Source organism: Brassica napus, chromosome C7 (assembly GCF_020379485.1).
Source record: "Brassica napus cultivar Da-Ae chromosome C7, Da-Ae, whole genome shotgun sequence".
Lineage (NCBI taxonomy): Eukaryota > Viridiplantae > Streptophyta > Magnoliopsida > Brassicales > Brassicaceae > Brassica > Brassica napus.
In genome coordinates, this window is record NC_063450.1 from 41,364,177 (window position 1) to 41,387,101 (window position 22,925).

General features: G+C 40.5%; 5 protein-coding genes across 7 annotated transcripts; 4 read left to right on the forward strand and 1 right to left on the reverse strand.

Annotated features, from left to right (window-relative positions):
* The first annotated feature begins 1,149 nt into the window (after positions 1-1,149).
* Positions 1,150-4,202, forward strand: LOC106348984 (formin-like protein 9). The gene is made up of 4 exons (XM_013788839.3): positions 1,150-2,678; positions 2,760-2,938; positions 3,004-3,251; positions 3,323-4,202. The coding sequence occupies exons 1-4, from the start codon at positions 1,252-1,254 to the stop codon at positions 3,938-3,940; spliced, it is 2,472 nt and encodes an 823-aa protein (XP_013644293.2). The 5' UTR covers positions 1,150-1,251; the 3' UTR covers positions 3,941-4,202.
* Positions 4,203-4,351: 149 nt separating this feature from the next.
* LOC106348985 (probably inactive leucine-rich repeat receptor-like protein kinase At5g48380) lies at positions 4,352-7,544 on the reverse strand. Its single transcript, XM_013788840.3, has 3 exons — positions 7,137-7,544; positions 6,056-6,978; positions 4,352-5,601 (listed from the first exon to the last, which is right to left on the reverse strand). The coding sequence occupies exons 2-3, from the start codon at positions 6,899-6,901 to the stop codon at positions 4,579-4,581; spliced, it is 1,869 nt and encodes a 622-aa protein (XP_013644294.1). The 5' UTR covers positions 6,902-6,978; positions 7,137-7,544; the 3' UTR covers positions 4,352-4,578.
* Positions 7,545-8,144: 600 nt separating this feature from the next.
* Positions 8,145-11,563, forward strand: LOC106348987 (FRIGIDA-like protein 3). 3 transcript variants are annotated; one of them, XM_013788843.3, is made up of 5 exons: positions 8,145-8,346; positions 8,809-8,876; positions 9,108-10,133; positions 10,313-10,485; positions 10,903-11,563. In XM_013788843.3, the coding sequence occupies exons 3-5, from the start codon at positions 9,110-9,112 to the stop codon at positions 11,341-11,343; spliced, it is 1,638 nt and encodes a 545-aa protein (XP_013644297.1). In that variant the 5' UTR covers positions 8,145-8,346; positions 8,809-8,876; positions 9,108-9,109; the 3' UTR covers positions 11,344-11,563. The 3 variants fall into 3 exon arrangements, with proteins under 3 accessions (XP_013644297.1, XP_013644298.1, XP_048618157.1); XM_048762200.1 differs by lacking the exon at positions 8,145-8,346 and adding an exon at positions 8,494-8,566; XM_013788844.3 differs by lacking the exon at positions 8,809-8,876 and having other exon boundaries at positions 8,154-8,346.
* A 192-nt stretch (positions 11,564-11,755) lies between these two features.
* Positions 11,756-15,195, forward strand: LOC106348986 (TPR repeat-containing protein ZIP4). Its single transcript, XM_013788841.3, has 5 exons — positions 11,756-13,104; positions 13,281-13,470; positions 13,561-13,593; positions 13,701-14,321; positions 14,399-15,195. Exons 1-5 carry the CDS (start codon positions 11,774-11,776, stop codon positions 15,032-15,034), a joined length of 2,811 nt encoding a protein of 936 aa, XP_013644295.1. The 5' UTR covers positions 11,756-11,773; the 3' UTR covers positions 15,035-15,195.
* Positions 15,196-16,167: 972 nt separating this feature from the next.
* LOC106348988 (glutamate receptor 1.2-like) lies at positions 16,168-20,744 on the forward strand. Its single transcript, XM_013788845.3, has 4 exons — positions 16,168-18,252; positions 18,338-18,644; positions 19,374-19,747; positions 19,823-20,744. Exons 1-4 carry the CDS (start codon positions 16,699-16,701, stop codon positions 20,207-20,209), a joined length of 2,622 nt encoding a protein of 873 aa, XP_013644299.1. The 5' UTR covers positions 16,168-16,698; the 3' UTR covers positions 20,210-20,744.
* The last annotated feature ends 2,181 nt before the right edge of the window (positions 20,745-22,925 follow it).

Sequence of the window (22,925 nt, forward strand, 5' to 3'; positions counted from 1 at the left end):
TGGATAACAGGTTTATTGGTAAATGGTAAACCCCAAAATCTCCGGTGCATTCACCATTCACCATTTTTCGTTTATAAAAGCAGTTCAAACGGGAGATCGGCATGCAGTTCAATATTTTTTGTTTTTCTTTGTGAAAAAAGCATGCAGATCTCATCCGCCAACATTTGGTAGTGTTGATCTGCTTTTTTTTTGTTTGTCAACAAATAACTTTGTTACAACACATAACTTTAAAAATATATTTATCTACTTTTATGAATACAATATTTTTATTTTATTTTATTTACAACTTTAACAATACAAAATTATCATTATCTGCTTATTATTTTTTGTCATATAATATTTAATTTTTATAAATAAGAAAATAAAAGAAGTATAAATATCTTATAAAATATTTACAGATATTTCGGCCGATCCTATAACATCTAAGATATTTGTTTAGATATCTAAGTATTATTTTTATTGTTTTAATATATGATCTATAGTTTTGAACTGATTTTGTCATTTATAAATTATAATAAATTATTTGATATGGTTCTCTCCTGCATGATCCGTTTGATCTGTACTTGTCTTGTTTGATCTGCATTATCTGTTTAATCTGTCGTGATTGAAGTGCGAAGTGCTTTTAGATGGAGATAAGAATAGTAGGGGGGGAAGAGATGGGCTTTTTGAATAAGTTTAAAATGCCAAATAGTACTGTACAATAGTTTGATGTTTCCCATGAAAAGGAAAGAAAGCGGGTAATAGAGAGAGAGAGAGAGAGAATGGTGTGGTGCAGAAAAAGTCAAGAAGATTCTTTTGAAAGACGGGTAAACACTTCAGAGCCCAAGTAATTATTGCATATCTTATACAGTCTTTTCCTGGATTCACTAAATCTTATATACATTTGAATACATAATTCGTATATCAAATCCAAAAATGGTCCTTTATAGGGTAAATAGTTCCTTTGGTAAAAATAAACTAGTGCAAGTATCCTTTTCTGAAAAAACAAAGCCAATGTTTTATCATTTTTAGTATTAACTGATAGTAATTTGACCCATCACGGGGTAAGACTAGGATCTAGTAGTAATAAATAAATAAGCTACATTGGTTGGTAAAAGTAAAAAATGGTGGCAGTGTCTTGTTATTATTACTCTCATATGTCACAGCTCACAAGGACAGAGAGAGAGAGAGAGAGAGAGAGAGAGAGCCATAATAGAGAGTGTCTTTAACTTCTTTCATGTGAACAGTGACTCTGCAGAAACCCCAGAAGCAATGCAGACCTTTTGTTTCTTCTCCTCCATCTTCTACTTCCTCCTGCTATCATGCGCACCTTCCCCTCTAACCTACGCCTCCTCCGCCCTCAATCTCGGCCGTCGTCACCTCTCCGACGACGCAGGATCAGCTCTTCTCACTCCTGCTTCACCCATAAGTCCTCCTTTCTTCCCTCTCGAGTCCTCCGCTCCTCCACTTCCCCCGCCGCCGCCTCCCCCCACCTTCTCCGCCTTCCCTACTACTTTCCCCGCCAACATCTCCGCCCTCGTCCTCCCCCGCTCTCCCAAACCGCATTCCACTTCCCCTGCTCTTCTCGTCCCCGCTATCACCGCAGTCCTCGTCGTCGCTACGGTTATCGGCGTCGCTTTGTTTCTCTACGGCCGGTGGAAAGGGCAGAATCGTCATTTCAAAGACACTAGCACTACTCTTGGTAGTGGTAGTAGTAGTCGTAGCCATGGGTATGATGAAGAAGAGCCGAGACACGTCATCACCAACAACTTCTCTGTCTCCGCTTCTTCTCCAACCTCTGAGGTTCTATACCTCGGAGGAGAGGAGGAGCCTGACCGTGTTGTAACGAGTTTCGTCAAGCCTCCCGAGTCGCCGGAGATACGCCCTCTCCCTCCGTTGCCTCGCAGCTTCCAGCCTAGCTACGAAGCTGAGATTCACTCCGAGAGAAACAAAGACGAAGACGAAGAAGAAGAAGAGTTCTTCTCGCCTCTAGCTTCTTTAGCTAGCTCAGCGAACTCAAGCCCATCTCGCTCCGGTTTCGAGCAAAGCTCCTGCTCCTCCTCCTCCTCCGGCTGGGTTTCTCCGGCAAGGTCCTTCTCCATGACTTTGTCTCCGGTTCAGCAGCAACGCTCATTCAGTAGACTCTCTGACGTCTCTTTGGAACAAAGCCTTCAGTCTTTGTCGCCGGAGAGGCTGAGAGTGAGGAACAATAACGGACACGTGTCGTCTTCTCTAAGAATGTTTAGTTTCTTTAATCAGAATCTGAGCTTTCCTCGTATCTCCTCTGCTTCCACCTCGCCGGATAGAGGAGGTTTCGTGCGAACGCCTCTCTCGTCTCTCTACTCGTCCGTTTCGAACTCCCCTGATGGATTGTTCCGGAAGTTTATAAACAGCTCGCCGCCGATTTGGAACGACTTTAGTCGGAATGTGAAGTCGGTGTTGCTCTCCTCTGACTCGGTTTCGTCAAGAAGAGACTTTGTTATCAACATTGGTGACTCTTCTTCTCGGATTTGGAACCAACAGAGCCAAGCAGCAGCAGTAGCAGCTCCTCCTCCTCCGACGAGACCGCCTCCTCTTGTCCCACCTTCACAGTCTTTTGTGGTTCAGAATGTTGAAAGAAAGCCATCCTTTTCGGACAAACTTAATCAAGGTTCTTGTCAGAACACAGCTTGGGATTGTCTTAAAACAAACTCATTCAAGTAAGTTAAAGTGAAAGTTATCTTTATTTTCGTCTGATAAGAGTTTAACAAAGTTTGTTTCTGTAACTGTGTGTGTGGCAGGTTGAACAAAGAGATTGTAGAGACTCTGTTCATCTCAAACTCGTCAAGTCCAAACATTAACCAGAGAGGTCTCACCTATGACCTTCCGTCTCAAAATGAAGTTTCATACCAGAACATTGCTACTCGCCTTCAACTACTTAACTTGACCACAAAGGATGTTTGCAATGCTCTTCTTGAAGGTAAATCACTGGTTAAACGTTTTTGATCTGTTGCCATTTTGTAATCTTTTGAGTTATTGATTCAGGTGACTCTGGTGCACTTGGAGCTGAACTTCTGGATTGTCTATCAAGATTGGCACCTAGTAAAGAAGAAGAGAGGAAGCTGAGGAACGCTAGTGATGATTCTGCGATGATCAAGCTTGGTCCAGCTGAGAGGTTCCTTAAGGAGTTGCTTCAAGTGCCGTTCGTGTTCAAACGGGTTGATGCATTGCTCTCCGTGGCTAACATCTACCCTGAGGTTGAATATCTCAGACGATCATTCGGTGTTTTACAGGTATAGATATTGACTTTATGTTTGCCTGATGTTGTTAAACTTATGTCTCATAAGCCTATCTGCTTTCGCAGGCTGCTTGTGAAGAGCTGAGGAATAATAAAACGTTCTCGAGACTTCTTGAAGCTATACTCAAGACAGGAAACAAGATGAGTGTCGGAACAAACGCTCACGCTTTCAAGTTCGACACTCTCCTCAAGCTCGCTGAGGTCAAGGGACTAGACGGGAGAAGCACTGTCTTGCATTTCGCTGTTCAGGAGATGATAAAATCAGAAGGCTCTGTGAAAGCTTTAGACCGGATCAGAAACCTTGGCTCAGAGATGGAGACAGTCAAGAAATCAGCTGACTTTGAGTATTGTGGTCTAAGCAGCGGTGTGTTGAAGCTTTGTCAAGGAATCAAGAACATCAAGGAGCTTCTGATACTGAGTGAAGAGAGTGGATGTAGTGGAGATCAGTGGATGAAGTTTGAGGCTAAGATGGCTCGGTTCTTGGAAACTGCCGCAGAGGAGATTGTGAGGATCAAAGCACAAGAGAGCTCAGCGCTGTCTGTATTGGAAGAGGTCACAGAGCTATTTCATGGAGGTTCTTTTAAGGAAGAAGGTCACACACTGAGAGTTTTCATGGCTGTGAGAGACTTCCTGTCTACTCTGGACGAAGTATGTGATGACATGGGAGACAGATTCTCAGCTTAAGATTCAAATTGTAGTGAAGTAGTTGATTAGGAAGCCTTCATTTTCATGTTATCTCTAGAATTGAGATACCTGTAAAATTAAGGGATCTTGCAGTCTGTAACCTGAGCTGTTTAGCTTGAAGTAGCATTAGATGTATGGATCTTAAGACATTTCATGTACTTTCTTTGCTTGAACTAGCATTAGATGTATGGATTTTAAGACATGTCTTGTAATTTTTCTCAACTTGAAAACCTTTTCTCCCAAGACATAAACCTTTGCTGTAGTTTTTTGTTCATTTTATTTGGTGATCATTGGAAGGGGTCATACTATTGGTTGCAGTATGATGCTAATACGAATCTGTTTAACAATGTAGATCTTTCCAAGCAAATTGAATAAGTGCTGCAAAAATTTGAAAGAATGGCAAAGATGCAGTGACAAAACCAAACCAGTGACTGTTCTGAAAACACCCAAAGCTCAGTGTAGTAATAACAGAGAGTGCATCTAACAGTTTCTTATATTACAACCACACACCATCGACGAGGAGAAATCAAACACAGAAAGAAAAAAACAATACTTACTTATATATATGTATATATATCGTGGGACTGCTAGGACTAAAGATATTCGTTTTCAGAAGTCTTACCCCCCTTCCTCTTTGGTCAACGAACAATGAGCTCTTCAATGAAGTCGCCTTCTCCTGATTCAGACGGAACTAAGATATCATCTTCAGTAGTAAAGTTGTAGCTCTCTCCAATAGCCCTCAGAAACTGATACACCTCAAACATGGTAGGCCTCTGCTTCGCTACTTCCGGTAGAACGCAGTTGCATGCTACTTTGAGCACTTTAAAGATCTCATCATTCACACCCTTCCCAAGCAAAGACTTGTCAATCGCTTCCTGCAGTTTTGACTCACTCGACAGCTTTGTAACCCATTCCACAAGGTTACCCTTAAACCCTTCTTCCTCCTCGGCTTCTTCGGATCCTGTTGTCACACTAGTAGCTTTTTGTCCCGTTACTAGCTCTAGAAGCACAACCCCGAAGCTGTACACATCTCCTTTCGGAGTCGCCACCATGGTTCTTGAATACTCCGGAGCAACGTAACCGAAATCACCAAACTCTCCATTCACAAACGTGCTTAAATGAGTATCAATGGGGTTCATCAGCCTAGCCAAACCAAAGTCCGAGATCTTAGGCTCGAAATCCGCAGTCAACAATATGCACTTCGAGCTTATGTTGCGATGGATGATCCTCGGGTTGCAGCTGTGGTGAAGCCACGCTAGTCCTTTCGCCGCCCCCAACGCGATTTTCAGCCTCGTAGGCCAGTCCATAGGCTTGAAGGACTCTTCATCATCTGAGGGATGCAACTGATCATAAAGGTAACCGTTGGGCATGTACTCGTATATCAGAAGCCTCTCCTTCTTGGCGATACAGTAGCCCAAGAGAGGGACCAAGTTTCTGTGTTTTACGGATCCCAAAGTCTTCATCTCCGAGTCGAGCTCTTTCTCAGAGTGTTGAGAGTCTTGCAACCTCTTTACCATGAGATGAGTCCCGTCTTCGAGGACTCCTTTGTACATAGTTCCTGTTCTTCCTTTTCCGATGATGTTGTCTTTCTTGAATTCCTCCGTTGCCTTCATAAGATCGCTTAGCTTCATCTTCGAAACTGACTTCTTAAACATGAAAACCTGAAAACACACACAAACATCAAACATATATGAGAACTTCAACATGACAACATGTCAACATGTAGCATTTGGTTCTTGGTTTGGTTCCAGTTCAATTCTTATGGTTCTTCGGTTCTAGAAGTTTAGGATCCATTCGGGTATTTAGAAGATTCGGTTCGGTTTCGGTTTGGTTATTTTGGTTCGGATAACAAAGTTGGGAACCGGCTAATATCTAAGTACCTTCAGATCTCATTCGGTTCCATTTTTTCGGTTAATTCGGGTTAAGAAGTCGAAATTTTGGGGGTTTTCGGATTAAAAGTTCTACATATATATATAAGATCTGCTCGGGTAACTGATAGGATCCAAACCCGAACCGAACCTTATTTTTCGGTTTGGTTCCTCGGTGGTGTCGGATAAATAATCTGCCTAGGCCTAACAACATGTATCCAAATGAGGTTATTTTTTTTTGGTTTACCTTAACACCTTTCTGTTGTTTCAAGATCCTAGCCCATCTGTTGTCTTCAGGATCATCCTGCAACTTCTTCCGAACAAGAGCCAATCTACGGAAGTAGAAGAACAAAACAACCCCAACAACTAACGCCGCTGCAACCAGTCCCCCAACCGCCGCTATAACAACAACTTTAACCCGAGAGCTATTAGCACCCTCGCACGCATCCAGAGGCTTCCCGCACAAACCAGCGTTACCAGCAAAGTCACCAGGTCCAACTTTCAAGATGGTGTCGTTGAAAACAGGGATAGGACCTGAGAGACGATTGTTAGCCACAGAGAACTTACTGAGCCGTCCTAGCCGCACTAGCTCGGCAGGAAGAGTACCCGTGAACTGGTTGCTCTGGAGCATAAGAGCGTTTAGAAAGGTTATGTTTGAGACACTGACGGGGATTTCACCAGAGAAGCTGTTCTCGGAAAGGTCGAGAGTTGTAACAGATGGAATCAATGAGCTAATATCGGTTGGTAAAGGTCCAGAGAAGTTGTTTCTTGAAAGCTCAAGACCCGTAAGATCAGTACAGTTCTTGATCGCAACAGGAAACTGTCCTATGAGACCAAAACCAGAAAGCTTAATGCTCAAGACCCTGTTCTCATCGTCGTGCCAGCAAGTCACACCAGCGAACTTGCAGATGAAACCTGCAGACTCGTTGCTGAAGACCCAGCTCGATAGATATTCATTTGGATCCGTAAGTTGGGATTTTATGCTCCTCAAGCAGTTCACGTTGGCCTCGTTTGCATCGATGAAGCTAGAGAGGAGCAGTGAGCAGAGACAGCTCCCGAGGAAAACTGTGAAAACTAACCTAATAATCACCATCGTATTTTTGAAATTCGCTAGAAGCTACTACAGAACAAGAGAGTCTAGGGGTTCCCTCAGATGCGCATCAAAAGTCCCTGCAAGCAAATTACAAAAGAAGAAAGAAGGCAGAAGTTATAAATAGCAACAAATCAACTGGGAAAATTCGCCACAGAAGAGGAGGAAAAAACATCGATCTTGAAATGAGTCGACTTAAGAGACCGATGAGAATTCACAATCTGGGGGAGGAACTTACCAAGGTAAAAATAATTAGGAAGACAAAACGCGAGCTTTGGCCTTCTTAATGGTCGTGATGCTCTTGTTCATGAGTGTTGAGTACGATGAGGAAGAAGGAGGAGAAGAAAGTCGCGCATCTGTGTGTTGCAATTGCAAGTGTGTTTGTTTAATGAAAGAACAAGGAAAAGCGTGAATGATGAAATGACTCTCTCTCTCTCTCTCTCTTTAATAATTTAAAACATTTAAAAAAAAAAAAAGGAGTTTAGTCGTCAGTAGTCTGGTGTGTCGTTGACTCAGACTTTCCCGATTGTTTTGTGGAATTAATCAAAACTTCGTGGAGAACGGGGAACAGAAAACAAAATCATCTATCTGATGAGAACGCAAACCAAATAGGTCTTCTTTGCGCGTTAAATATATTCTTTTCGGACTTTTCAACATCATATAGTATTAATCTCATAGAATTATATATATATAAATATATATATATTTTATAAAATCGAATTATCTTGGCTTTTTTAATTCGATTATACAGATGTCAAAAAAATAATGATGATACAATTCGGGATATTTGCCACATCAGCCCAACACTATTAGGACTTTTTAACAATTTTGAAAAGTTTGCCCAATACTATTCGGGCTTTAAACAAGAGTTATTCTTTTTGAGCTTTTAATAATTTTGAAAACTCGGCCCAACGTCGGCCTCTGTTGTTTACAAGTTTGTACTGCAGAATTCCTAGGTTAGTTTTTTTTTTTTTAAAATGGCACCTAAAATCACACAGAGAGTGAAGATACCAAACCAGAGGAAGAGAAAAGTAAAGGGTAAAGAGTAAATTAGAAGCAAGTGAAGTTTCCGGCAGCTTCAGACAAACTCACGTGACAAAGCTATTTACAACTTTAAAGGACACTCCACTTCTCGACTCGAGCCAATCCGGTCGTCTCATCGAGCCGAATGGTGTAGAACGAGCCAGCACACACACCACTCAACCTATCACGTGCCTCGACTTAATATTATTATTAAAAAAAAAAAAAAGAACGACAAAGGAAGAAAGCGTCTGTTACAAATCACTTTGCTTTTGCCTCTTTCCTTCCTCGCAGCCTTTAGGTATTTTTTTAACTTTCCTCTTCTCTCTCGCCTACCCTTATCATTTTCGATCGCTCAAGATGGATCCACAATCTTCCGGTGCTTCCTGAACATCTCTGATCTCTTCTTACGTCATCTGATTCCCCGGGTATAGCTGTTTTCTCTCTCTTGTTGTTGTATCGTCTTTATTTACTCTTCTTTCGTGTTCACTGTAGCTAGGGTTTGTTGATTTTGCCTAATAGTAGCTCGTTTTAGTGAAAATTTCCTGCCAATACTTTGAATTTTGCTCTCCAAAGATCGCTTGTGTGATGGATTTGAGTGGACGAATAAATCAGAATCATTGGATCAGCTTGGCTGAATCGTTGGTGGTGAGAATGAGTTGTCTCTGTGGTTAACACTAGGAATATGATTTTTTTTTTCTTGAATCGGTAGAATTTTATCTTGTTCGTTTATCTTTACTCGATTACAAGCTCCGGTCTTGCCAAGGTAAAAGTAAAACCCTTTTTTTTCTTACATAGTCGTCTACTATGATTTGTACAGTTGCTGTTTTTGTCTTTTTCTCTAGAGAGAAGATGTCACTGGACTGACTCTGAAGTCTCTGTTTTTGTAGTTTTTGTCGTTTGTGATATATCTTGAAGCTCTACTTCGCAGCTTGGAGTTTGGACTTGTTTAAATTTGGTAACCTTTTTTTTGTCTGAATCTTTTATTATTTCCCTTTATTATATAAGTCGATATTTTATTCTTCAATATGATAAAAGTGAATATTTTGTAATTCTGACATGTATGTTTGTTATCCGGTATTGAGATTCTCTGGTGTCTAATGTTGGAATCTTAATTTATTCTTTACTATATTCATGTTTGTTATTTTGTTTCTCTTACTTGTTTTTATTTGTTCAATACTTTCTTTAGCAATGGAGGATACCAGGTCAGTTGCTTCGCTCATGGACTCTACATCATCCAAGATTCAGCAGCTTCAGAAGGCCTTTGCTGAGCTCGAAAGCCAGCGCGCCGTAACACTCAATCTGAAATGGAAGGAAATCGAGGAGCATTTCCATGGTCTCGAGAGGTCCTTGAAGAGACGGTTTCACGAGCTTGAAGACCAAGAAAAAGAGTACGAAACCAAAACAAGGAAAGCTCAAGAGTTACTGGAGAAAAAGAAGGCAGCTGTTGAGGCCAAGGAGAAGGTGTCACTAGAAAGGCTTCAGAAGAAGAGAGACGCTGCTGTGTTTGCTATAAACAGCGCTTTGGTTAAGTACAACGATCCTCCTCCCATCACTATCACTTCTGCTGAGGATTCACCCAACAACGCCTTTGTTGCTGATGGTACCGATGAGAATCCGGACGGTACTGTGCAAGAGGCTGAGATCTCACCTGAGGTGAAGGCTTATCCGCAGTTACTGAAACTGTGCGGGGATATGGACTCAGCAGGGCTCCATAAGTTTGTATCAGACAACCGCAAGAACCTTGCGTCACTTAAGGAGGAGATCCCTGCGGCGTTCAAGGCTGCAGCGAACCCAGCGAGCTTAGTGTTGGACTCTCTGGAAGGGTTTTACCCCATGGAGGCACCAAACGGTGATGGAAAGAAAGACGGTAACCTCTTGGGAATGCGCAGGACCTGTATCATGCTGATGGAGTGCCTTAGCGTACTGTTATCTGGTCTGGACGGCAACTCTCTTGCTGCTGTTCTCTCGGAAAGTGTTAAGCAGAGAGCGAAAAGTATTGCAGAAGGATGGAGTCCACTGCTGGGGAGTCTTGAGATGGATGCTTGTAATGGTAATTCGTTGGAGGCGCATGCGTTCCTGCAGCTACTGGCAACTTTTGGTATTGTTTCCGGCTTTGAAGAGGATGGAATCTTGAAGCTGATCCCCATGGTTTCGCGTCGCCGTCAGGCAGCTGAGCTTTGCCGTTCTCTTGGATTGTCTGAAAAAATGCCTGGTTTGTTCTCTAATTTTAATTATACGTCTTATTCTATTACATGTTATATAACTTTTGATCTGAAGGTTGATGTTTGGTTTGGTCAAGGATTTGTACGTTTTTGCAATAGTGCACATCCATATCATCTACCTATACCGTTGGTCTTAATCTTTGATGCGCACCATTCTCTATTGTTGTAGGTGTGATTGAAGTTCTCATGAACAGTGGAAAACAGATTGATGCCGTGAACTTGGCATTTGCGTTTGAACTCACTGAACAGTTCCCACCTGTCGAACTACTGAAGTCTTACTTGACCGAGGCAAAGAGATCTTCCTCCCAAGGTGGACCTGGCAATGCATCTCCTGCTGTTCAGGTAAGTGTTCCCTTACTTGATAACCTGCACTATACATTACTCTTTAAAAGAAAATGAAGGGATGTGCTAATGCACATAGCTTAAAACGAGTGGTCTGGTCTTTTATTGAGTTCTAAAACCATGATTAACCCGAGGTTCTTAGAGTGGGGTTCTTATCGGAAATTAAGAAACTGTTTCTTAACTTTTAACTAAAAAAGCTAAAAACCGTTTCTTAAAGTCCTTATTTAAGAACCGGTTCTTAGTTTTTTTAGTTAAAAGTTAAAAAACAGTTTCTTAACTTCCGCTAAGAACCCCATCTTTTGAAACTTAGAAACTGATTCATTGGTTCTTAATTACTTTAGGCTTATTATGTATCAAACTAATTGCTAACGCAAGATTAAGCCTCAAATTATCATAACTATATGTGTACCAATGCAGGATGAGTTCAATGAGAGGGAGCTTACAGGTCTTAAAGCCGTGGCCAAGTGTGTGGAAGAGCATAACCTGGAAGAGCAGTACCCAGTTGAGCCACTCCAGAAACGGATTCTCCAGCTGGAGAAAGCCAAAGCAGAGAAAAAGAGAGCAACAGAACCCACCAAGCCTCAGACAAAGCGACCACGTGGTGCTCAACCCCGAGTCACTGACAACCACAACAACAACAATAACAACAAGACAGGATATGGTAGAGTCATCCCTGAGAGGTATCCGCAGTATGTTTATGACAACAGACCTTTCCTTAACGGTCCAATCATGGCGGCACAAGCTCCTCCGCCTCCACCTCCTCAGACTTACACTTTCAGTCCAGCTGCTGCTGCTCACGGGAACTTCTACGGGAACTGCTATCAATACCAGGCTCCACCTCCTCCGTACTTTCACTAGTGACTAAAAAAGGTGATGGTGAACGTGACTGTGACTCTCTCTCTCTTCTATGGTGTTAACTTGTGGCAGCTCTTTAACCCCTCCTCTCCTTCTAGTCGTTTCCCTTTCATGTTGTTGTTGTACGGATGATTTTAGTATTTTTAAGGATCATCAACCCTACTCAAAACAAAAAAAAATCACTCTTTAAGTATTTCTATTAATTATATTTTAATGTTGTATTGTTTTCTTTCTGTACCTCCAAAAGAAATAACAAAATAATCCATCAAGAGGTAGTAATTAACTAATTACAATATTAAGCGCGTTATTAGTGTAAATAAAGAAAAGTTTGTGTTACTTTTTGAATTTTGAAATATCTTTCATTCCGTTGAGCCCTAACTATCTCTCTCTCTCTCTCTCTCTGCTATCTCCCGCCAAATAGTACGAGTCGGAGATGAGAATCGCCGAGATCTCCACGCCGGACTACCGCCAGCTTCACCGGGAAACCGAGTCTAACACTCACCATCCTCTCCTCTCCGAGATCGAGCTCCTAATCCAGCAATCCGAATCCATTTCCAAAGATCAGCCGCTACCGCTAACTCTCCCTCATTCCCTCAGGCAATCCCTAACTCGGCTGAGTCAACTCGCTCCTTTCCCCGGTAACTCCTTCAAGCTCACCATATGGAAGCTCAGCTTTCGCCTCTGGAACGCATGCGTCGATCTCTCCAACGCCGCCTCGCTCCAATCCTCCTCATCCTCCGCCGAGAGCATCGCGAATCTCAGACATGCTGCCGCCGATATGCTATTTTTGGCCAGAGACGCCACCGGAGTTCCATCTCCGACGATCAAGTCCTCTCTCATCTACTATCGAACGGGTCTCGTGTGGCACGATCTCAAAAAACTCGATCTCGCCTCCGATTGCTTCGAGCGAGCCACCGAGATCCTCTCGAAGATCGATATCGCGAAAATCACCGATGTAGGAGAAAGGAAACTGATTCTTGATCTAAACCTAGCGCGATCTCGAACCGCCTGGGAGATTTCCGATAGGAATCTGGCGGTGACGCTGCTTAATCGAGCGAAGAATATGCTGTTTGGCTCACCGGATCACTACAAGGCCCTCTCGAATCAGTTTCTCGCGTTTGGTAAAAGCGCCTTGTCTAGAGAGGACGATGATTGCAGTTTAAACGATGCGCTAAGGCTCATGAATGAGTCGCTTGATCTTTGTGAGAAGGGGCTGGGCACTGCGAAGACTAGGGAAGACACCGTGGAGTTCAAGAGCATGAGAATCAATACTCTCCGTTTCATATCAGCAGTCCATTTACAAAAGGGAGAGTTCGAGAGTGTGATCAAATGCGTGAAAGTTCTCAGGAGTGACGGAGCAGATCAACACGCTTCATTGCCTGTGCTAGCGATGAAGGCTTGGTTAGGGCTTGGTAAGCATAGCGAGGCGGAGAAAGAGCTGAGAGGTATGGTGGGAAACAAAGATATTCCGGAGGCGGTGTGGGTATCTGCTGTGGAGGCTTATTTTGAGGTGGTGGGGACTGCTGGAGCGGAAACTGCGAAAGGTGTGTTCTTAGGTTTGCTCGGAAGGTGTCATGTCAGCGCAAAGACGGCGCTTAGAGTGGCCCATCGGGTTCTTGGAGAGAGTAGGGGAGGAGATAGTGGTTCGAGGATTAGAGCGAATGTTGTGGCTCAGCTTGTTTCAGACGAGAGGGTTGTTGCTCTCTTTGCTGGTGAAGCAGTGACTAACGAAAGGAAGGCAATACATTCTGTTCTGTGGAACAGGTTTGTTTTCTCTTTCATCTCATTTGGTTACATCTGTGATTACAGTATAGCGTTTCTGTGTGTATGTATTGCATCCTAGTTTACTAAGTAATTCAATTTGGCCACAGCAGTTGATAGTTTCCTTTGTTGTTTTTATGTCGTGGGGGTCTAATCTGAGTATCTCCTGCTGTTTACAGTGCTTCGGCTCATTTCGGTGCTAAAGATTTTGAGACAAGCGCAGAGATGTTTGAGAAATCGATGCTCTATATTCCACATAATATAGAAAATAGAGTTTTCAGGGCAAAAGGCTTCAGGGTTTTGTGTCTTTGCTACCTCGGTCTCTCTCAGCTTGATCGAGCTCATGAATACATAGAAGAAGCTGAAAAGGTACATATATAGGAAGAAACTTTATTTCCTGCGAATCTCTTAGCTGGATTTTTCAACTCAGGATTGCTAACTACATTTCTGTCTCTGCAGCTTGAACCCAATATTCACTGCTCTTTTCTTAAGGTGAATGTTGTTTTCCCTTGTCAATGAGATAATGTCATTTTATGGTTTTTCCTTGAGATGTTTGGAGATTGTTTCAAAAACCTTTAAACAACTACTTTTTCCTGCAGTTCAAAATCTACCTACAGAGGAAGGAGCACAGTAGTGCCATCAGTCAGATCGATGCAATGTTGTCCTGCCTTGATTTTTCTCCACATTATCTGTCCCTTGCAGCGCATGAAGCTATCTCTTGCCAAGCGCTTTCAGTTGCTGTTGCTTCTCTTTCCAAGTTCCTGAGTTTCTACATCTCAGGGAAAACCATGCCAACCACAGAGGTCGTTGTCTTCCGTACCTTAGTCAGTCTACTGACTCAAGACGCTGGCAGCGAAACAGAAGCTCTTAACTTTATGTTGCAAGCTCAGAGCAGGGCATCTAAGCTTGGGACAGAGTGTTTCTTTGGATCAGGAGAAACTGGAAAGCGAGAATTGAAGTGGTTTGCTCTGACTTCCTGGAATCTTGGGTCAAGGTGTGGGAATGCAAAGAAGTATGAGCTCTGTGGTGAATTCTGTAGGCTGGCATCAGACTTTTACAGCTACTTGGATACTGGTGAGTCTGGAGAAAACTCAGTGATGATTTTAAGGTCCCTAGTATTAGGTGTTACCGCTATCATTGCTTTGGAGAAGCAAAACAAGAACACACTGACTGAAACCCAAGTCAAACTCGCTGCAGAACTTCTCGTGAGAGCCGGAAAGGTCTTATCGTTCTCTTTGTCACCATCGCTTGCTGAGTTTCATCTTTCAGTTCACTGATGTTTTTTATAAAAATGCAGATTATGTCTTCTTTGCTCTCGGATGGTAAAGACTGTATCATGGAGCCAGAACTCATCTTCATGTACACTTTAACTGCCTATGAAATACACGGAAGGCTCAACAATTCAGTATTCCAGCTACTTGTGGTAAAAACCTTTGCTGGTTCCAAGTCTTGTAACTACAACTATCTTCTCCAACTTGGGATTTTCGCTTCTCAAAGCCCACGGTCCAACCCAGACGTGTCAACATTTGCTCTTAACGAATGCCTATCCGCACTGATCGCGTCTGCTTCACCAGAGTACCCAACCATAGCTCTCATAATCCGGAAGCTGATCGCCTTATCCAGCGTCCACAAAGGGGACACAGAGGACGGAGAAGCAATCCAAAAGATGTATAAACAAGCATACAGAATCATGGTTGGGTTAAAGGAAGGGGAGTACCCGACTGATGAAGGGAAATGGCTTGCAATGACAGCTTGGAACCGAGCAGCATTGCCTGTGAGGCTAGGACAGCTTGAGACCGCTAAAAAATGGTTGAGTATTGGTTTGGAGATCGCTGAGAAGGTTTCGGGTATGGATACTTACAGGGCTTGTATGGAGGATTTCTTGGGTGGTTTTCAGACCAAAGTTTCTTTTGAAGCAGCTGACAGGATTTAGCTAAACTCGTAGTAACGGTCTACATAGTTTTACGGCTACATCACACCTAAACATTTGGGCTTTTGCTACTATAAAGATATGATCTGCACACAAATGTAAAATACCAAACATGGGACATTGATTTTCTGAACACTAAAACCCACGAAAATATTAATTTAAACATCACTCTTAGTTTGATACTAGGCTGTTTCTCATGCAAACATTGTCTCTCCTCTAGTCACATCAATGTATCCAATTTCAAATGAGAAATCATGCGATTCTAACTAAGAACAAATTTTATTCTACTCTTATATCTTATTGGAGTTATGCAACTCTAAAAGAAAAAAGAGTTATGCAACTCTTACTAATTAAGGTCTTTTAAAAAAACACGCCATAACTAAGCTAAGTAGCCGCCCTTGTGAGAGGAAGAGGAGTGGTGGCCTGAAGTTGCGGCCTATATTGACCAAGTTTCATCGTAAGAGCGTTTACATCTGAGGTGAGACGACTTGAAAATATTTTCCTTTGACTACTTGAAGATTTATATCTTTGACCGTCTTATCTTAATCCCCCATTTATGTACTTTCTTCAATAGTAATTTCCGAAAGAAGTTAATAATACAATATAAAATCAATAATCCAGAAGGTGTTACGTAATAAATCAGATTAAAGTTCTAACTAGTTCAAACGCAGCGGTTGCGGTTGCGTAAGTTTACGGATGCGGATGGTTGCGGTTTCTAGTAGTTTTAAGAGTTTTGTACGACTGGTTCTGCGGTTAGAAATTTGTGTGTTTGCGGGATACTTATGACTGGTTAACTACCAAATACAACAGCGGTTAAATAATAAATTAACAATATTTACATTTTATATAATTATAAAAAATATCAAAAATCATAATATTATAATAAATATGAAAATTATATTTAGAAAGTTATAGTTTTAAATTTTTGATATTATAGAAAATATTTTTATTTTAAAATTTTATAATATTAATTAAAATATAACAGATATATTTTAGTATTTTTATAATTCCAATTTAAAATTTTTAATATTTTTATTTTTTGTATTTATATGGTTTTTGAAAAAAAAGAAAAAAAAATTATCTTCCCGCAACCGTCCGCAACCGCAAACGCTAGCTGGAACCAGCTTTTGATTTTAAGAGATTCGGAACGGTTTGAAGCGATTTGTAGCGGTTTGTATCGGTTTGTATGATTGTTTCGAAACGCTAACAACCGCAAAAACTGTGTTTGCGGGTGGTAGCGGGGAAACCAGTCAGACCCTGATACCAGGTCATTGCCACATTTGGTTTCTACAACCGTTGACAAACATTAGAAAAGTTAAGATAATAGTGGAATTCCCTTGAATAATTACTTGCCTGTGACAAAAGAGTAGCCAACGTCGGAAACTCACACAGAATTTCCCTTTGAATTGTAATCCAAACTCTCTCTCTCTCTCTCTCTCTCTCTCTCTCTCTCTCTCTCTCTCTCTCTCTCTCTCTCTCTCTCCAAAATCATAAGGTCCGAAGGAAAATCTGAAACTTGGGATTTTTTCTAGTAAACGAATATTCTATTATATAGTTGAATGATTCTAGAGTGGAGAAACAAAAACACGGCATGTCGGCATGGGTTGAGTTAAAAATTATAATATAAAACGTTCATCAAGTCCTTTGTAATTGGAAACTTTTTTTTAATGAAGAGATTTACCTTTCAAAACCCAATTCTAGTTTCGTTTCTTCTTGTCCTGCTTCTCTTCATCTCCAACTGTCTCGCATCCAGTCAAAACGACGACGTTAATAAAGACTCCGGGTCTGAATATGACCGGGTTCCGGTTCAGGTTCCAGTCGGGTTGGTTTTGGATTTGGGTTCCGTGGAGGGAAAGATAGTGAGAAGCTCTCTTTCCTTGGCGCTTTCCGATTTTTACACCGTTCACCGTGATTACAAAACAAGACTCTCTCTCTCAGTCAGAAACTCTCACGGAGAGCCTCTCCTAGCTCTCGCTTCTGGTGTGGATCTGCTGCAAACTGTAGGAGTGGAGGCGATAATCATCGTCGGGAGTTCTTTTCTGGAAACGAAGCTTCTCGCGGAGCTTGGAGAGAAAGCTAGGGTTCCTGTGGTGTCGCTCAACTCTCCGATCTCATCATCACTGAGCAGATACAGTCATTTGATCCAAGCAACACATGATTCTTCCTCCGAGGCGAAGGGAATCACAAGTTTCATCCATGAGTTTGGTTGGAACAGTGTTGCTCTTGTTTATGAAGATGAAGATGATTGGAGAGAGAGTATGCAGCTCATGGTGGACCATTTCCATGAGAACGAGGTCCGTATACGGTCCAAGGTTGGTTTTACTTCATCTTTTACTGATGAGTTAATCATGGATCGGTTAAGGATGGTGAAGGGTTTGGGGATGACTGTCTTTGTGGTGCACTCTTCTGAGCTTGTTGCAACTCATCTTTTTCAATGTGCTGAGAAGTTAGGGATGATGGGTGAAGGGTTTGCTTGGATCCTCACTGCCAAAACCATGAACAGCTTCCATGGGAGCAATGGCGACGATTTTTCCAGAGAGGTAATGGAAGGTGTGGTTGGCTTCAAGTCTTACATTCCAATGTCAAAAGAGCTTCAGAACTTTACTTCGAGATGGAGAAAGTCACTACACAGAGATGAAGTTGTTGGGCTGGAGATAAATAGGTTGAGTATTGCTGGTGTTTGGGCTCATGATATCGCTTGGGCTCTGGCGAGAGCAGTGGAAGTTACAAGGATGGTGAATGTATCATCATCAACTCTCCTAGAGGCAATCAAAGAGAGTAGGTTTAAGGGTTTGAGTGGTGACTTCCAAATCAAGGATAAGAATTTCTTGTCAGACAAGTTTGAGATTGTGAATATGATAGGATCAGGAGAGAGAAGGGTAGGGTTCTGGAACTCTAATGGTAGTTTCAGCAACAGAAGACTTTTATCTTCTTCTACTCATAACAACAAGCTACAGACTATAATCTGGCCAGGTGGGTCTGCTCAGAGTCCTGATGGACGCAGCACGAGAAAAAAGCTGAGGGTTTTGGTTACATCTAGCAACAGGTTCCCAAGACTGGTGAAGGTGACGACTGATCCAACAACAAAAATAGTAACTGCGGAAGGGTTTTGTATAGATGTCTTCAAAGCTTCCATTAACCCTTTCAACTATGATGTGGAGTTCATACTTTGGCGCAATGGAAGTAACTACGACAAACTTGCACATGCACTTTATAACCAGGTACTAAACATTGGCTCAGTTTTAAGATTATATTGAATGAATGGAAACTGATCTCATTTCATTTTTTGTGTTGCATCCCCCATAGAAAGACAAGTATGATGCAGCGGTGGGAGATATTACAATCACTTCCAATAGATTGAAGTATGTTGAGTTTACAATGGCATTCACGGAACTGGGTCTAGGAATTGTAGCACCAAAGGAGAGAAGTATGTGGGTGTTCTTCCAACCTCTAACACGAGACCTTTGGATAACAAGTGCAGCTTTCTTTGTCTTGACGGGTGTTATAGTTTGGTTGATAGAAAGACCTGTGAACAAGGAGTTCCAAGGATCTTGGCCACAACAGATTGGTGTTATCTTTTGGTTTGGCTTCTCTACCCTTGTTTATGCTCACAGTAAGTACATCATCATATCCTTATATGTGGCCATCAGCCTGGGCGTTCGGTTCTTTCGGTTTTAGTTTTTTCGATTCTATAAAGATATAGGATCCGTTCGATTATTTATGAAATTCAGTTTGGTTTCGGTTTGGTTCTTTTAAGTTTTTGGTTTGGTCTAGGTAAAAACTATAGGAACCAACTAATATTCGATAAAATGTTGGTTCCAATTCATTTCTACTTCGGTTTGGATTTTTCAGTTAATTTCGGATAATACTGGTAAAAACAGTGTTCCATTTTTTTTTAATTAAATAACGGGTAATTCTGATAAATTTAAATATTTCAAATAAAAACTATTAGGGTAATTTGGTTCTTTTGGGTAATTCAAATTTTAAAACATTTTCGAAAATATATATTTGGGTATTTCGATTTTTTCAGATATTTCGGTTTATAAGTAATACTTTAAAAATATTTGGTAATTTTAAAACTAACTATCAATAGTTTTAGGTCTATAAATTATATTTTAGATATTAAGGTACCCATTTTAGTTTTCTGATTGGTCTGGTTCGGTCTAGTGTTTTATTCCAGAAAAATAGGAACCAATAGGTTATTTGTGAAATTCGGTTCGGTTTCGGATTTGTTTTTTTGGGTTCGGTTGCGGTTCGATTTTCGGCTTATATGCACATGCCTGTGTGGCCATTAGAGTTTGAAGTTATGCTTTAAGTTAGTTTTGCTTACTATTTGTGACAGGGGAGAAGCTAAAACACAACTTATCAAGATTTGTAGTTACGGTTTGGGTGTTCGCAGTGCTCATATTGACTACAAGCTACACTGCAACGTTAACATCAATGATGACGGTGCAACAGATCCGATTCAACTCCAATAAAGACTTCGTTGGTCACCTTTCAGGCTCAATCATTGCAAATGCCTCCCTCACCGGTCCTAGACTCCGAGCAACGAACACCAAGGGTCTCAACACTTCTCAAGATTATGCTGAAGCCTTGTTGAACAAAACTGTGGCATTTATTGTTGATGAGTTGCCATACCTCAATGTCCTCCTTGGAGAAAAGCCTGCACAGTTTCTCATGGTCAAGTCACAATGTACCACCAATGGTTTCGGCTTTGTATGGATCCCTCTTTTTTTTTATCTTACTCTACATGTTCCTTTTTTACTTGCTGACAAAATATGTTTTGTTCAGATGTTTCAGAAGGGTCATGAGCTGGTGCACAATGTGTCCACAGAGATAGCGAAGCTAAGGACAGAAGGGAAGCTAGGCGAGATAGAGAAAGGATGGTTTGAGAATCAACTTCCGTATACAGCAGATGATACCTCAAATCCTATAACTCTCTACAGATTCCGCGGTTTGTTTATGATCACGGGACTTTCTTCTGCTTTTGCTCTTGCGGTACTTGTCATTCTCTGGCTCAGAGATGGATGGAAAGATCTTGTGAACTCGGTTAACGTATTCATCTCGGGACGATTTGTACATTTCAAGATCCTCTTCGCAAGAAGTATCCATCCTAGTCTCCTTGATGACCACATTGGTGAGAGTGCGGTTCAAATGGCTCAAGGTAACAGACAATAGGAACTGATTCTAACATAGCAAAAGGTTCATTACCATAGAATTTATAATACAAGTGAAGTGGATTCTCCTGAACTTGTGTTGTGTCCAAGTCTATAGCTTACATCCTTACACAACTGTTGTGATATTGTTCAGTCTCTGATTCTTGACCTAGAGCATCAAGGAGCAACCTTGCTTGATTCTTGCTTATGTTAAAACGATTTTTAGACATTTTGCTTGTAATTTGTAAATTGTAGACTGATGAATCGGTTGGTAGCAATGTTTTGAAACCTGATCCGGGCACTGGACCGAACAATTTACCGGATCACCGGGTTATTGGGTCGATCGCGGACGAACCGCGGGTTAATAAATTAAATAATTTTGTTATATAATAATATATTAGCTATTGAAAAATATAAAAATGTTTATGTTTTAAAAACCATTTGGAAAAATACTTAACTTTAGTTTTCTTTATTTTTATTTTCATTTCACATACAAAATATATAAAAATAAATCATTTAACAATTTTGTAATAAGTTAAGAGTTATAACACAAAATAAAAATATATATCAAGACTTAAAGTCTGTAATTATTTAAATGTCCAGTGTGAATAATAAAATTAAATTTTAAATCCAGAATAAACCAAAAATAAAATATAAAATTGTAATAAATTATCGATAACAAAAAATAAACTCACGCCAAATCACATCAATTAGTTTTGCTAATAGATTCATAATCCACGTGATAATATGATTTTTTTTTTATTTTTGAAAAAAAAAATAACTTAACTTCTGAATTAGAATACAAAACAGATTCTAATAATGTAACTGGAAATCCAAGAAAAAAATAATTAAAAGTTACATATTGGTTCAACCGATAGCCGGATTTTGGGTTTAGTGTTTTTTGTGGGTTTTACCAGATTTTTAAATGTGTATTTTTCTAAAATTCAAATCGGATTACATACTAGGTCTCCGGGTTTACCGGTTCAACTGCGCGGGTCCGGATTGGGTTTGAAAGAGTCGTTGGTAGTGTCTTCCAAGTGGTTTGGTTCTCCGATGTGCATTAAAATTGGGCTTTCTATTGGGCTGAGCTGACAAAATTAGTGGGCCTATATAGAGAAAGGAAAAAAACCCTAATCTCCTTCTAATTCCCAATATATACTCTCTCCTCTCTCCCATCTCCAACAACGGCCACACATCTCTCTCCTTTGGCTACTTCAAACTCATGAAGCTTTCGATTTCGTTTTTTCTATGTTATGCTATTCAATTGCTCCTATCTTCATTTGGTTTCGCCTTTTTGGTTGAAAATTGTTTTTTCATCGGAAAGAAAAGCAAGTTCAGCTTCTTTGGTTGGATTGAAAACTATCATGATCCAGTCAATTTATTAATAATAAACCTTGCGAAATAGAAATCGGGAGTATCACTCGCCTGGATCTGATAAACTTCATGATTATCTAGGCCCTTATATACTGCCAAATCTTCTTTTTTTTTTTTGTATATTTTTCTTATATGCAAACGCACTCTGTCCCAAGACCATCAATGTTTTGGTGCAATTTCTTCGTTTGCTAAATTGAATACTAACCAACTCAACTCGTCCTCGAGATCTTTTCAGTGATCCCTATATGGGCAACATGGTTGGTTTACAACTACACAATTTTTTCGATACAATGATTTTCAGATAATCCCATTTCCCAATACTTCTAAAGAACATTTCAGCTATTTGCATTCCTCTATGTATCCATCATTGCAGAAGAATTATCATTAAATTTAAATGATATATGCACACATGGAAATAAATTCAAGACAGTTTCTGAACAAACAACTTTTAAATTTCAAAATATCCTAGTTTAGGTATCATTATGGACAATGACTACTTTACAGACCGAGTAACGTGAGAACTAGTCCGAAACGGATACACCTGTAGTCTTCGGCCTTTGGTTACATAACATGTTATTTATGGGCCTGGGCTGGTTGCCTCATCTCATTTTCCCATTGTTATTTGAAGATATACGAACAAAACAATACAATTTCTAGTTGAATACAAACGGTCTGGACTGGCTTGGACTCACTTAATTTGGGTAGTAATGCAATATTCGGTGAGAACAGCTTCTCTTTGATACAGTAATTAGGTAGAACAACTTTTCTTTGATAGTCTTATTTGAAAATTACCATGGCACATCTTTTAATTGGACCTATTCAGCAAGTCATCACTTAAAAATCACGCGCTACTTTTACATATAATGTTTTGGACCTACGTATTAAAATAAACCAAAATGATAACCGATGTAATTATTAACTTCATAAATATAAACAGAGGTTACAGAGCTGACATGCCTGCTTATAAATCAGTTTATCTTCTCTTCTATTATTATGGCTTGACTGCTAAATATAATTGGACATAAATGGTTGTTTACTTCCTTCTCTTCTGTTAATGAACTGAACCTGCAAGAAACCTTAATCAATTAAAAAAACATTATTTGTCCATGTATTTCCAGACTCACCATTATAACATTCTCTATACAAAGTAGACTCACCATTGTTCTTACGCCTATTTGTAACTTTCAAAATTTCTTCTTTTCAGGTATTTTAAAAATCATATGTGGAAGCTACAAACTGTTCTCTAGTATCTTACAAAAAATATAATTCTCAGATTTAGTTAAATCATTGAGTTTTATATGTTCGTTGTTGTGTTCAGGCTCTCCAAGATAAGGTGTGCTCTCATCATTCTGAGCTCTCTTTCT

Excerpts from the sequence above, each read along its gene's own strand:
- LOC106348988 (XM_013788845.3), top strand. The coding sequence starts at position 16,699 with ATGAAGAGATTTACCTTTCAAAACCCAATTCTAGTTTCGTTTCTTCTT. Across the intron at positions 18,253-18,337 it reads CACATGCACTTTATAACCAG|AAAGACAAGTATGATGCAGC; the intron begins GTACTAAACATT and ends CATCCCCCATAG. Across the intron at positions 18,645-19,373 it reads TACCCTTGTTTATGCTCACA|GGGAGAAGCTAAAACACAAC; the intron begins GTAAGTACATCA and ends TATTTGTGACAG.
- LOC106348984 (XM_013788839.3), top strand. The coding sequence starts at position 1,252 with ATGCAGACCTTTTGTTTCTTCTCCTCCATCTTCTACTTCCTCCTGCTA. Across the intron at positions 2,679-2,759 it reads CTTAAAACAAACTCATTCAA|GTTGAACAAAGAGATTGTAG; the intron begins GTAAGTTAAAGT and ends TGTGTGTGGCAG. Across the intron at positions 3,252-3,322 it reads GATCATTCGGTGTTTTACAG|GCTGCTTGTGAAGAGCTGAG; the intron begins GTATAGATATTG and ends CTGCTTTCGCAG.
- LOC106348986 (XM_013788841.3), top strand. The coding sequence starts at position 11,774 with ATGAGAATCGCCGAGATCTCCACGCCGGACTACCGCCAGCTTCACCGG. Across the intron at positions 13,471-13,560 it reads ACATAGAAGAAGCTGAAAAG|CTTGAACCCAATATTCACTG; the intron begins GTACATATATAG and ends CTGTCTCTGCAG. Across the intron at positions 14,322-14,398 it reads TTCTCGTGAGAGCCGGAAAG|ATTATGTCTTCTTTGCTCTC; the intron begins GTCTTATCGTTC and ends ATAAAAATGCAG.
- LOC106348987 (XM_013788843.3), top strand. The coding sequence starts at position 9,110 with ATGGAGGATACCAGGTCAGTTGCTTCGCTCATGGACTCTACATCATCC. Across the intron at positions 10,134-10,312 it reads ATTGTCTGAAAAAATGCCTG|GTGTGATTGAAGTTCTCATG; the intron begins GTTTGTTCTCTA and ends CTATTGTTGTAG. Across the intron at positions 10,486-10,902 it reads ATGCATCTCCTGCTGTTCAG|GATGAGTTCAATGAGAGGGA; the intron begins GTAAGTGTTCCC and ends GTACCAATGCAG.
- LOC106348985 (XM_013788840.3), bottom strand. The coding sequence starts at position 6,901 with ATGGTGATTATTAGGTTAGTTTTCACAGTTTTCCTCGGGAGCTGTCTC. Across the intron at positions 5,602-6,055 it reads AACAACAGAAAGGTGTTAAG|GTTTTCATGTTTAAGAAGTC; the intron begins GTAAACCAAAAA and ends GTGTGTTTTCAG.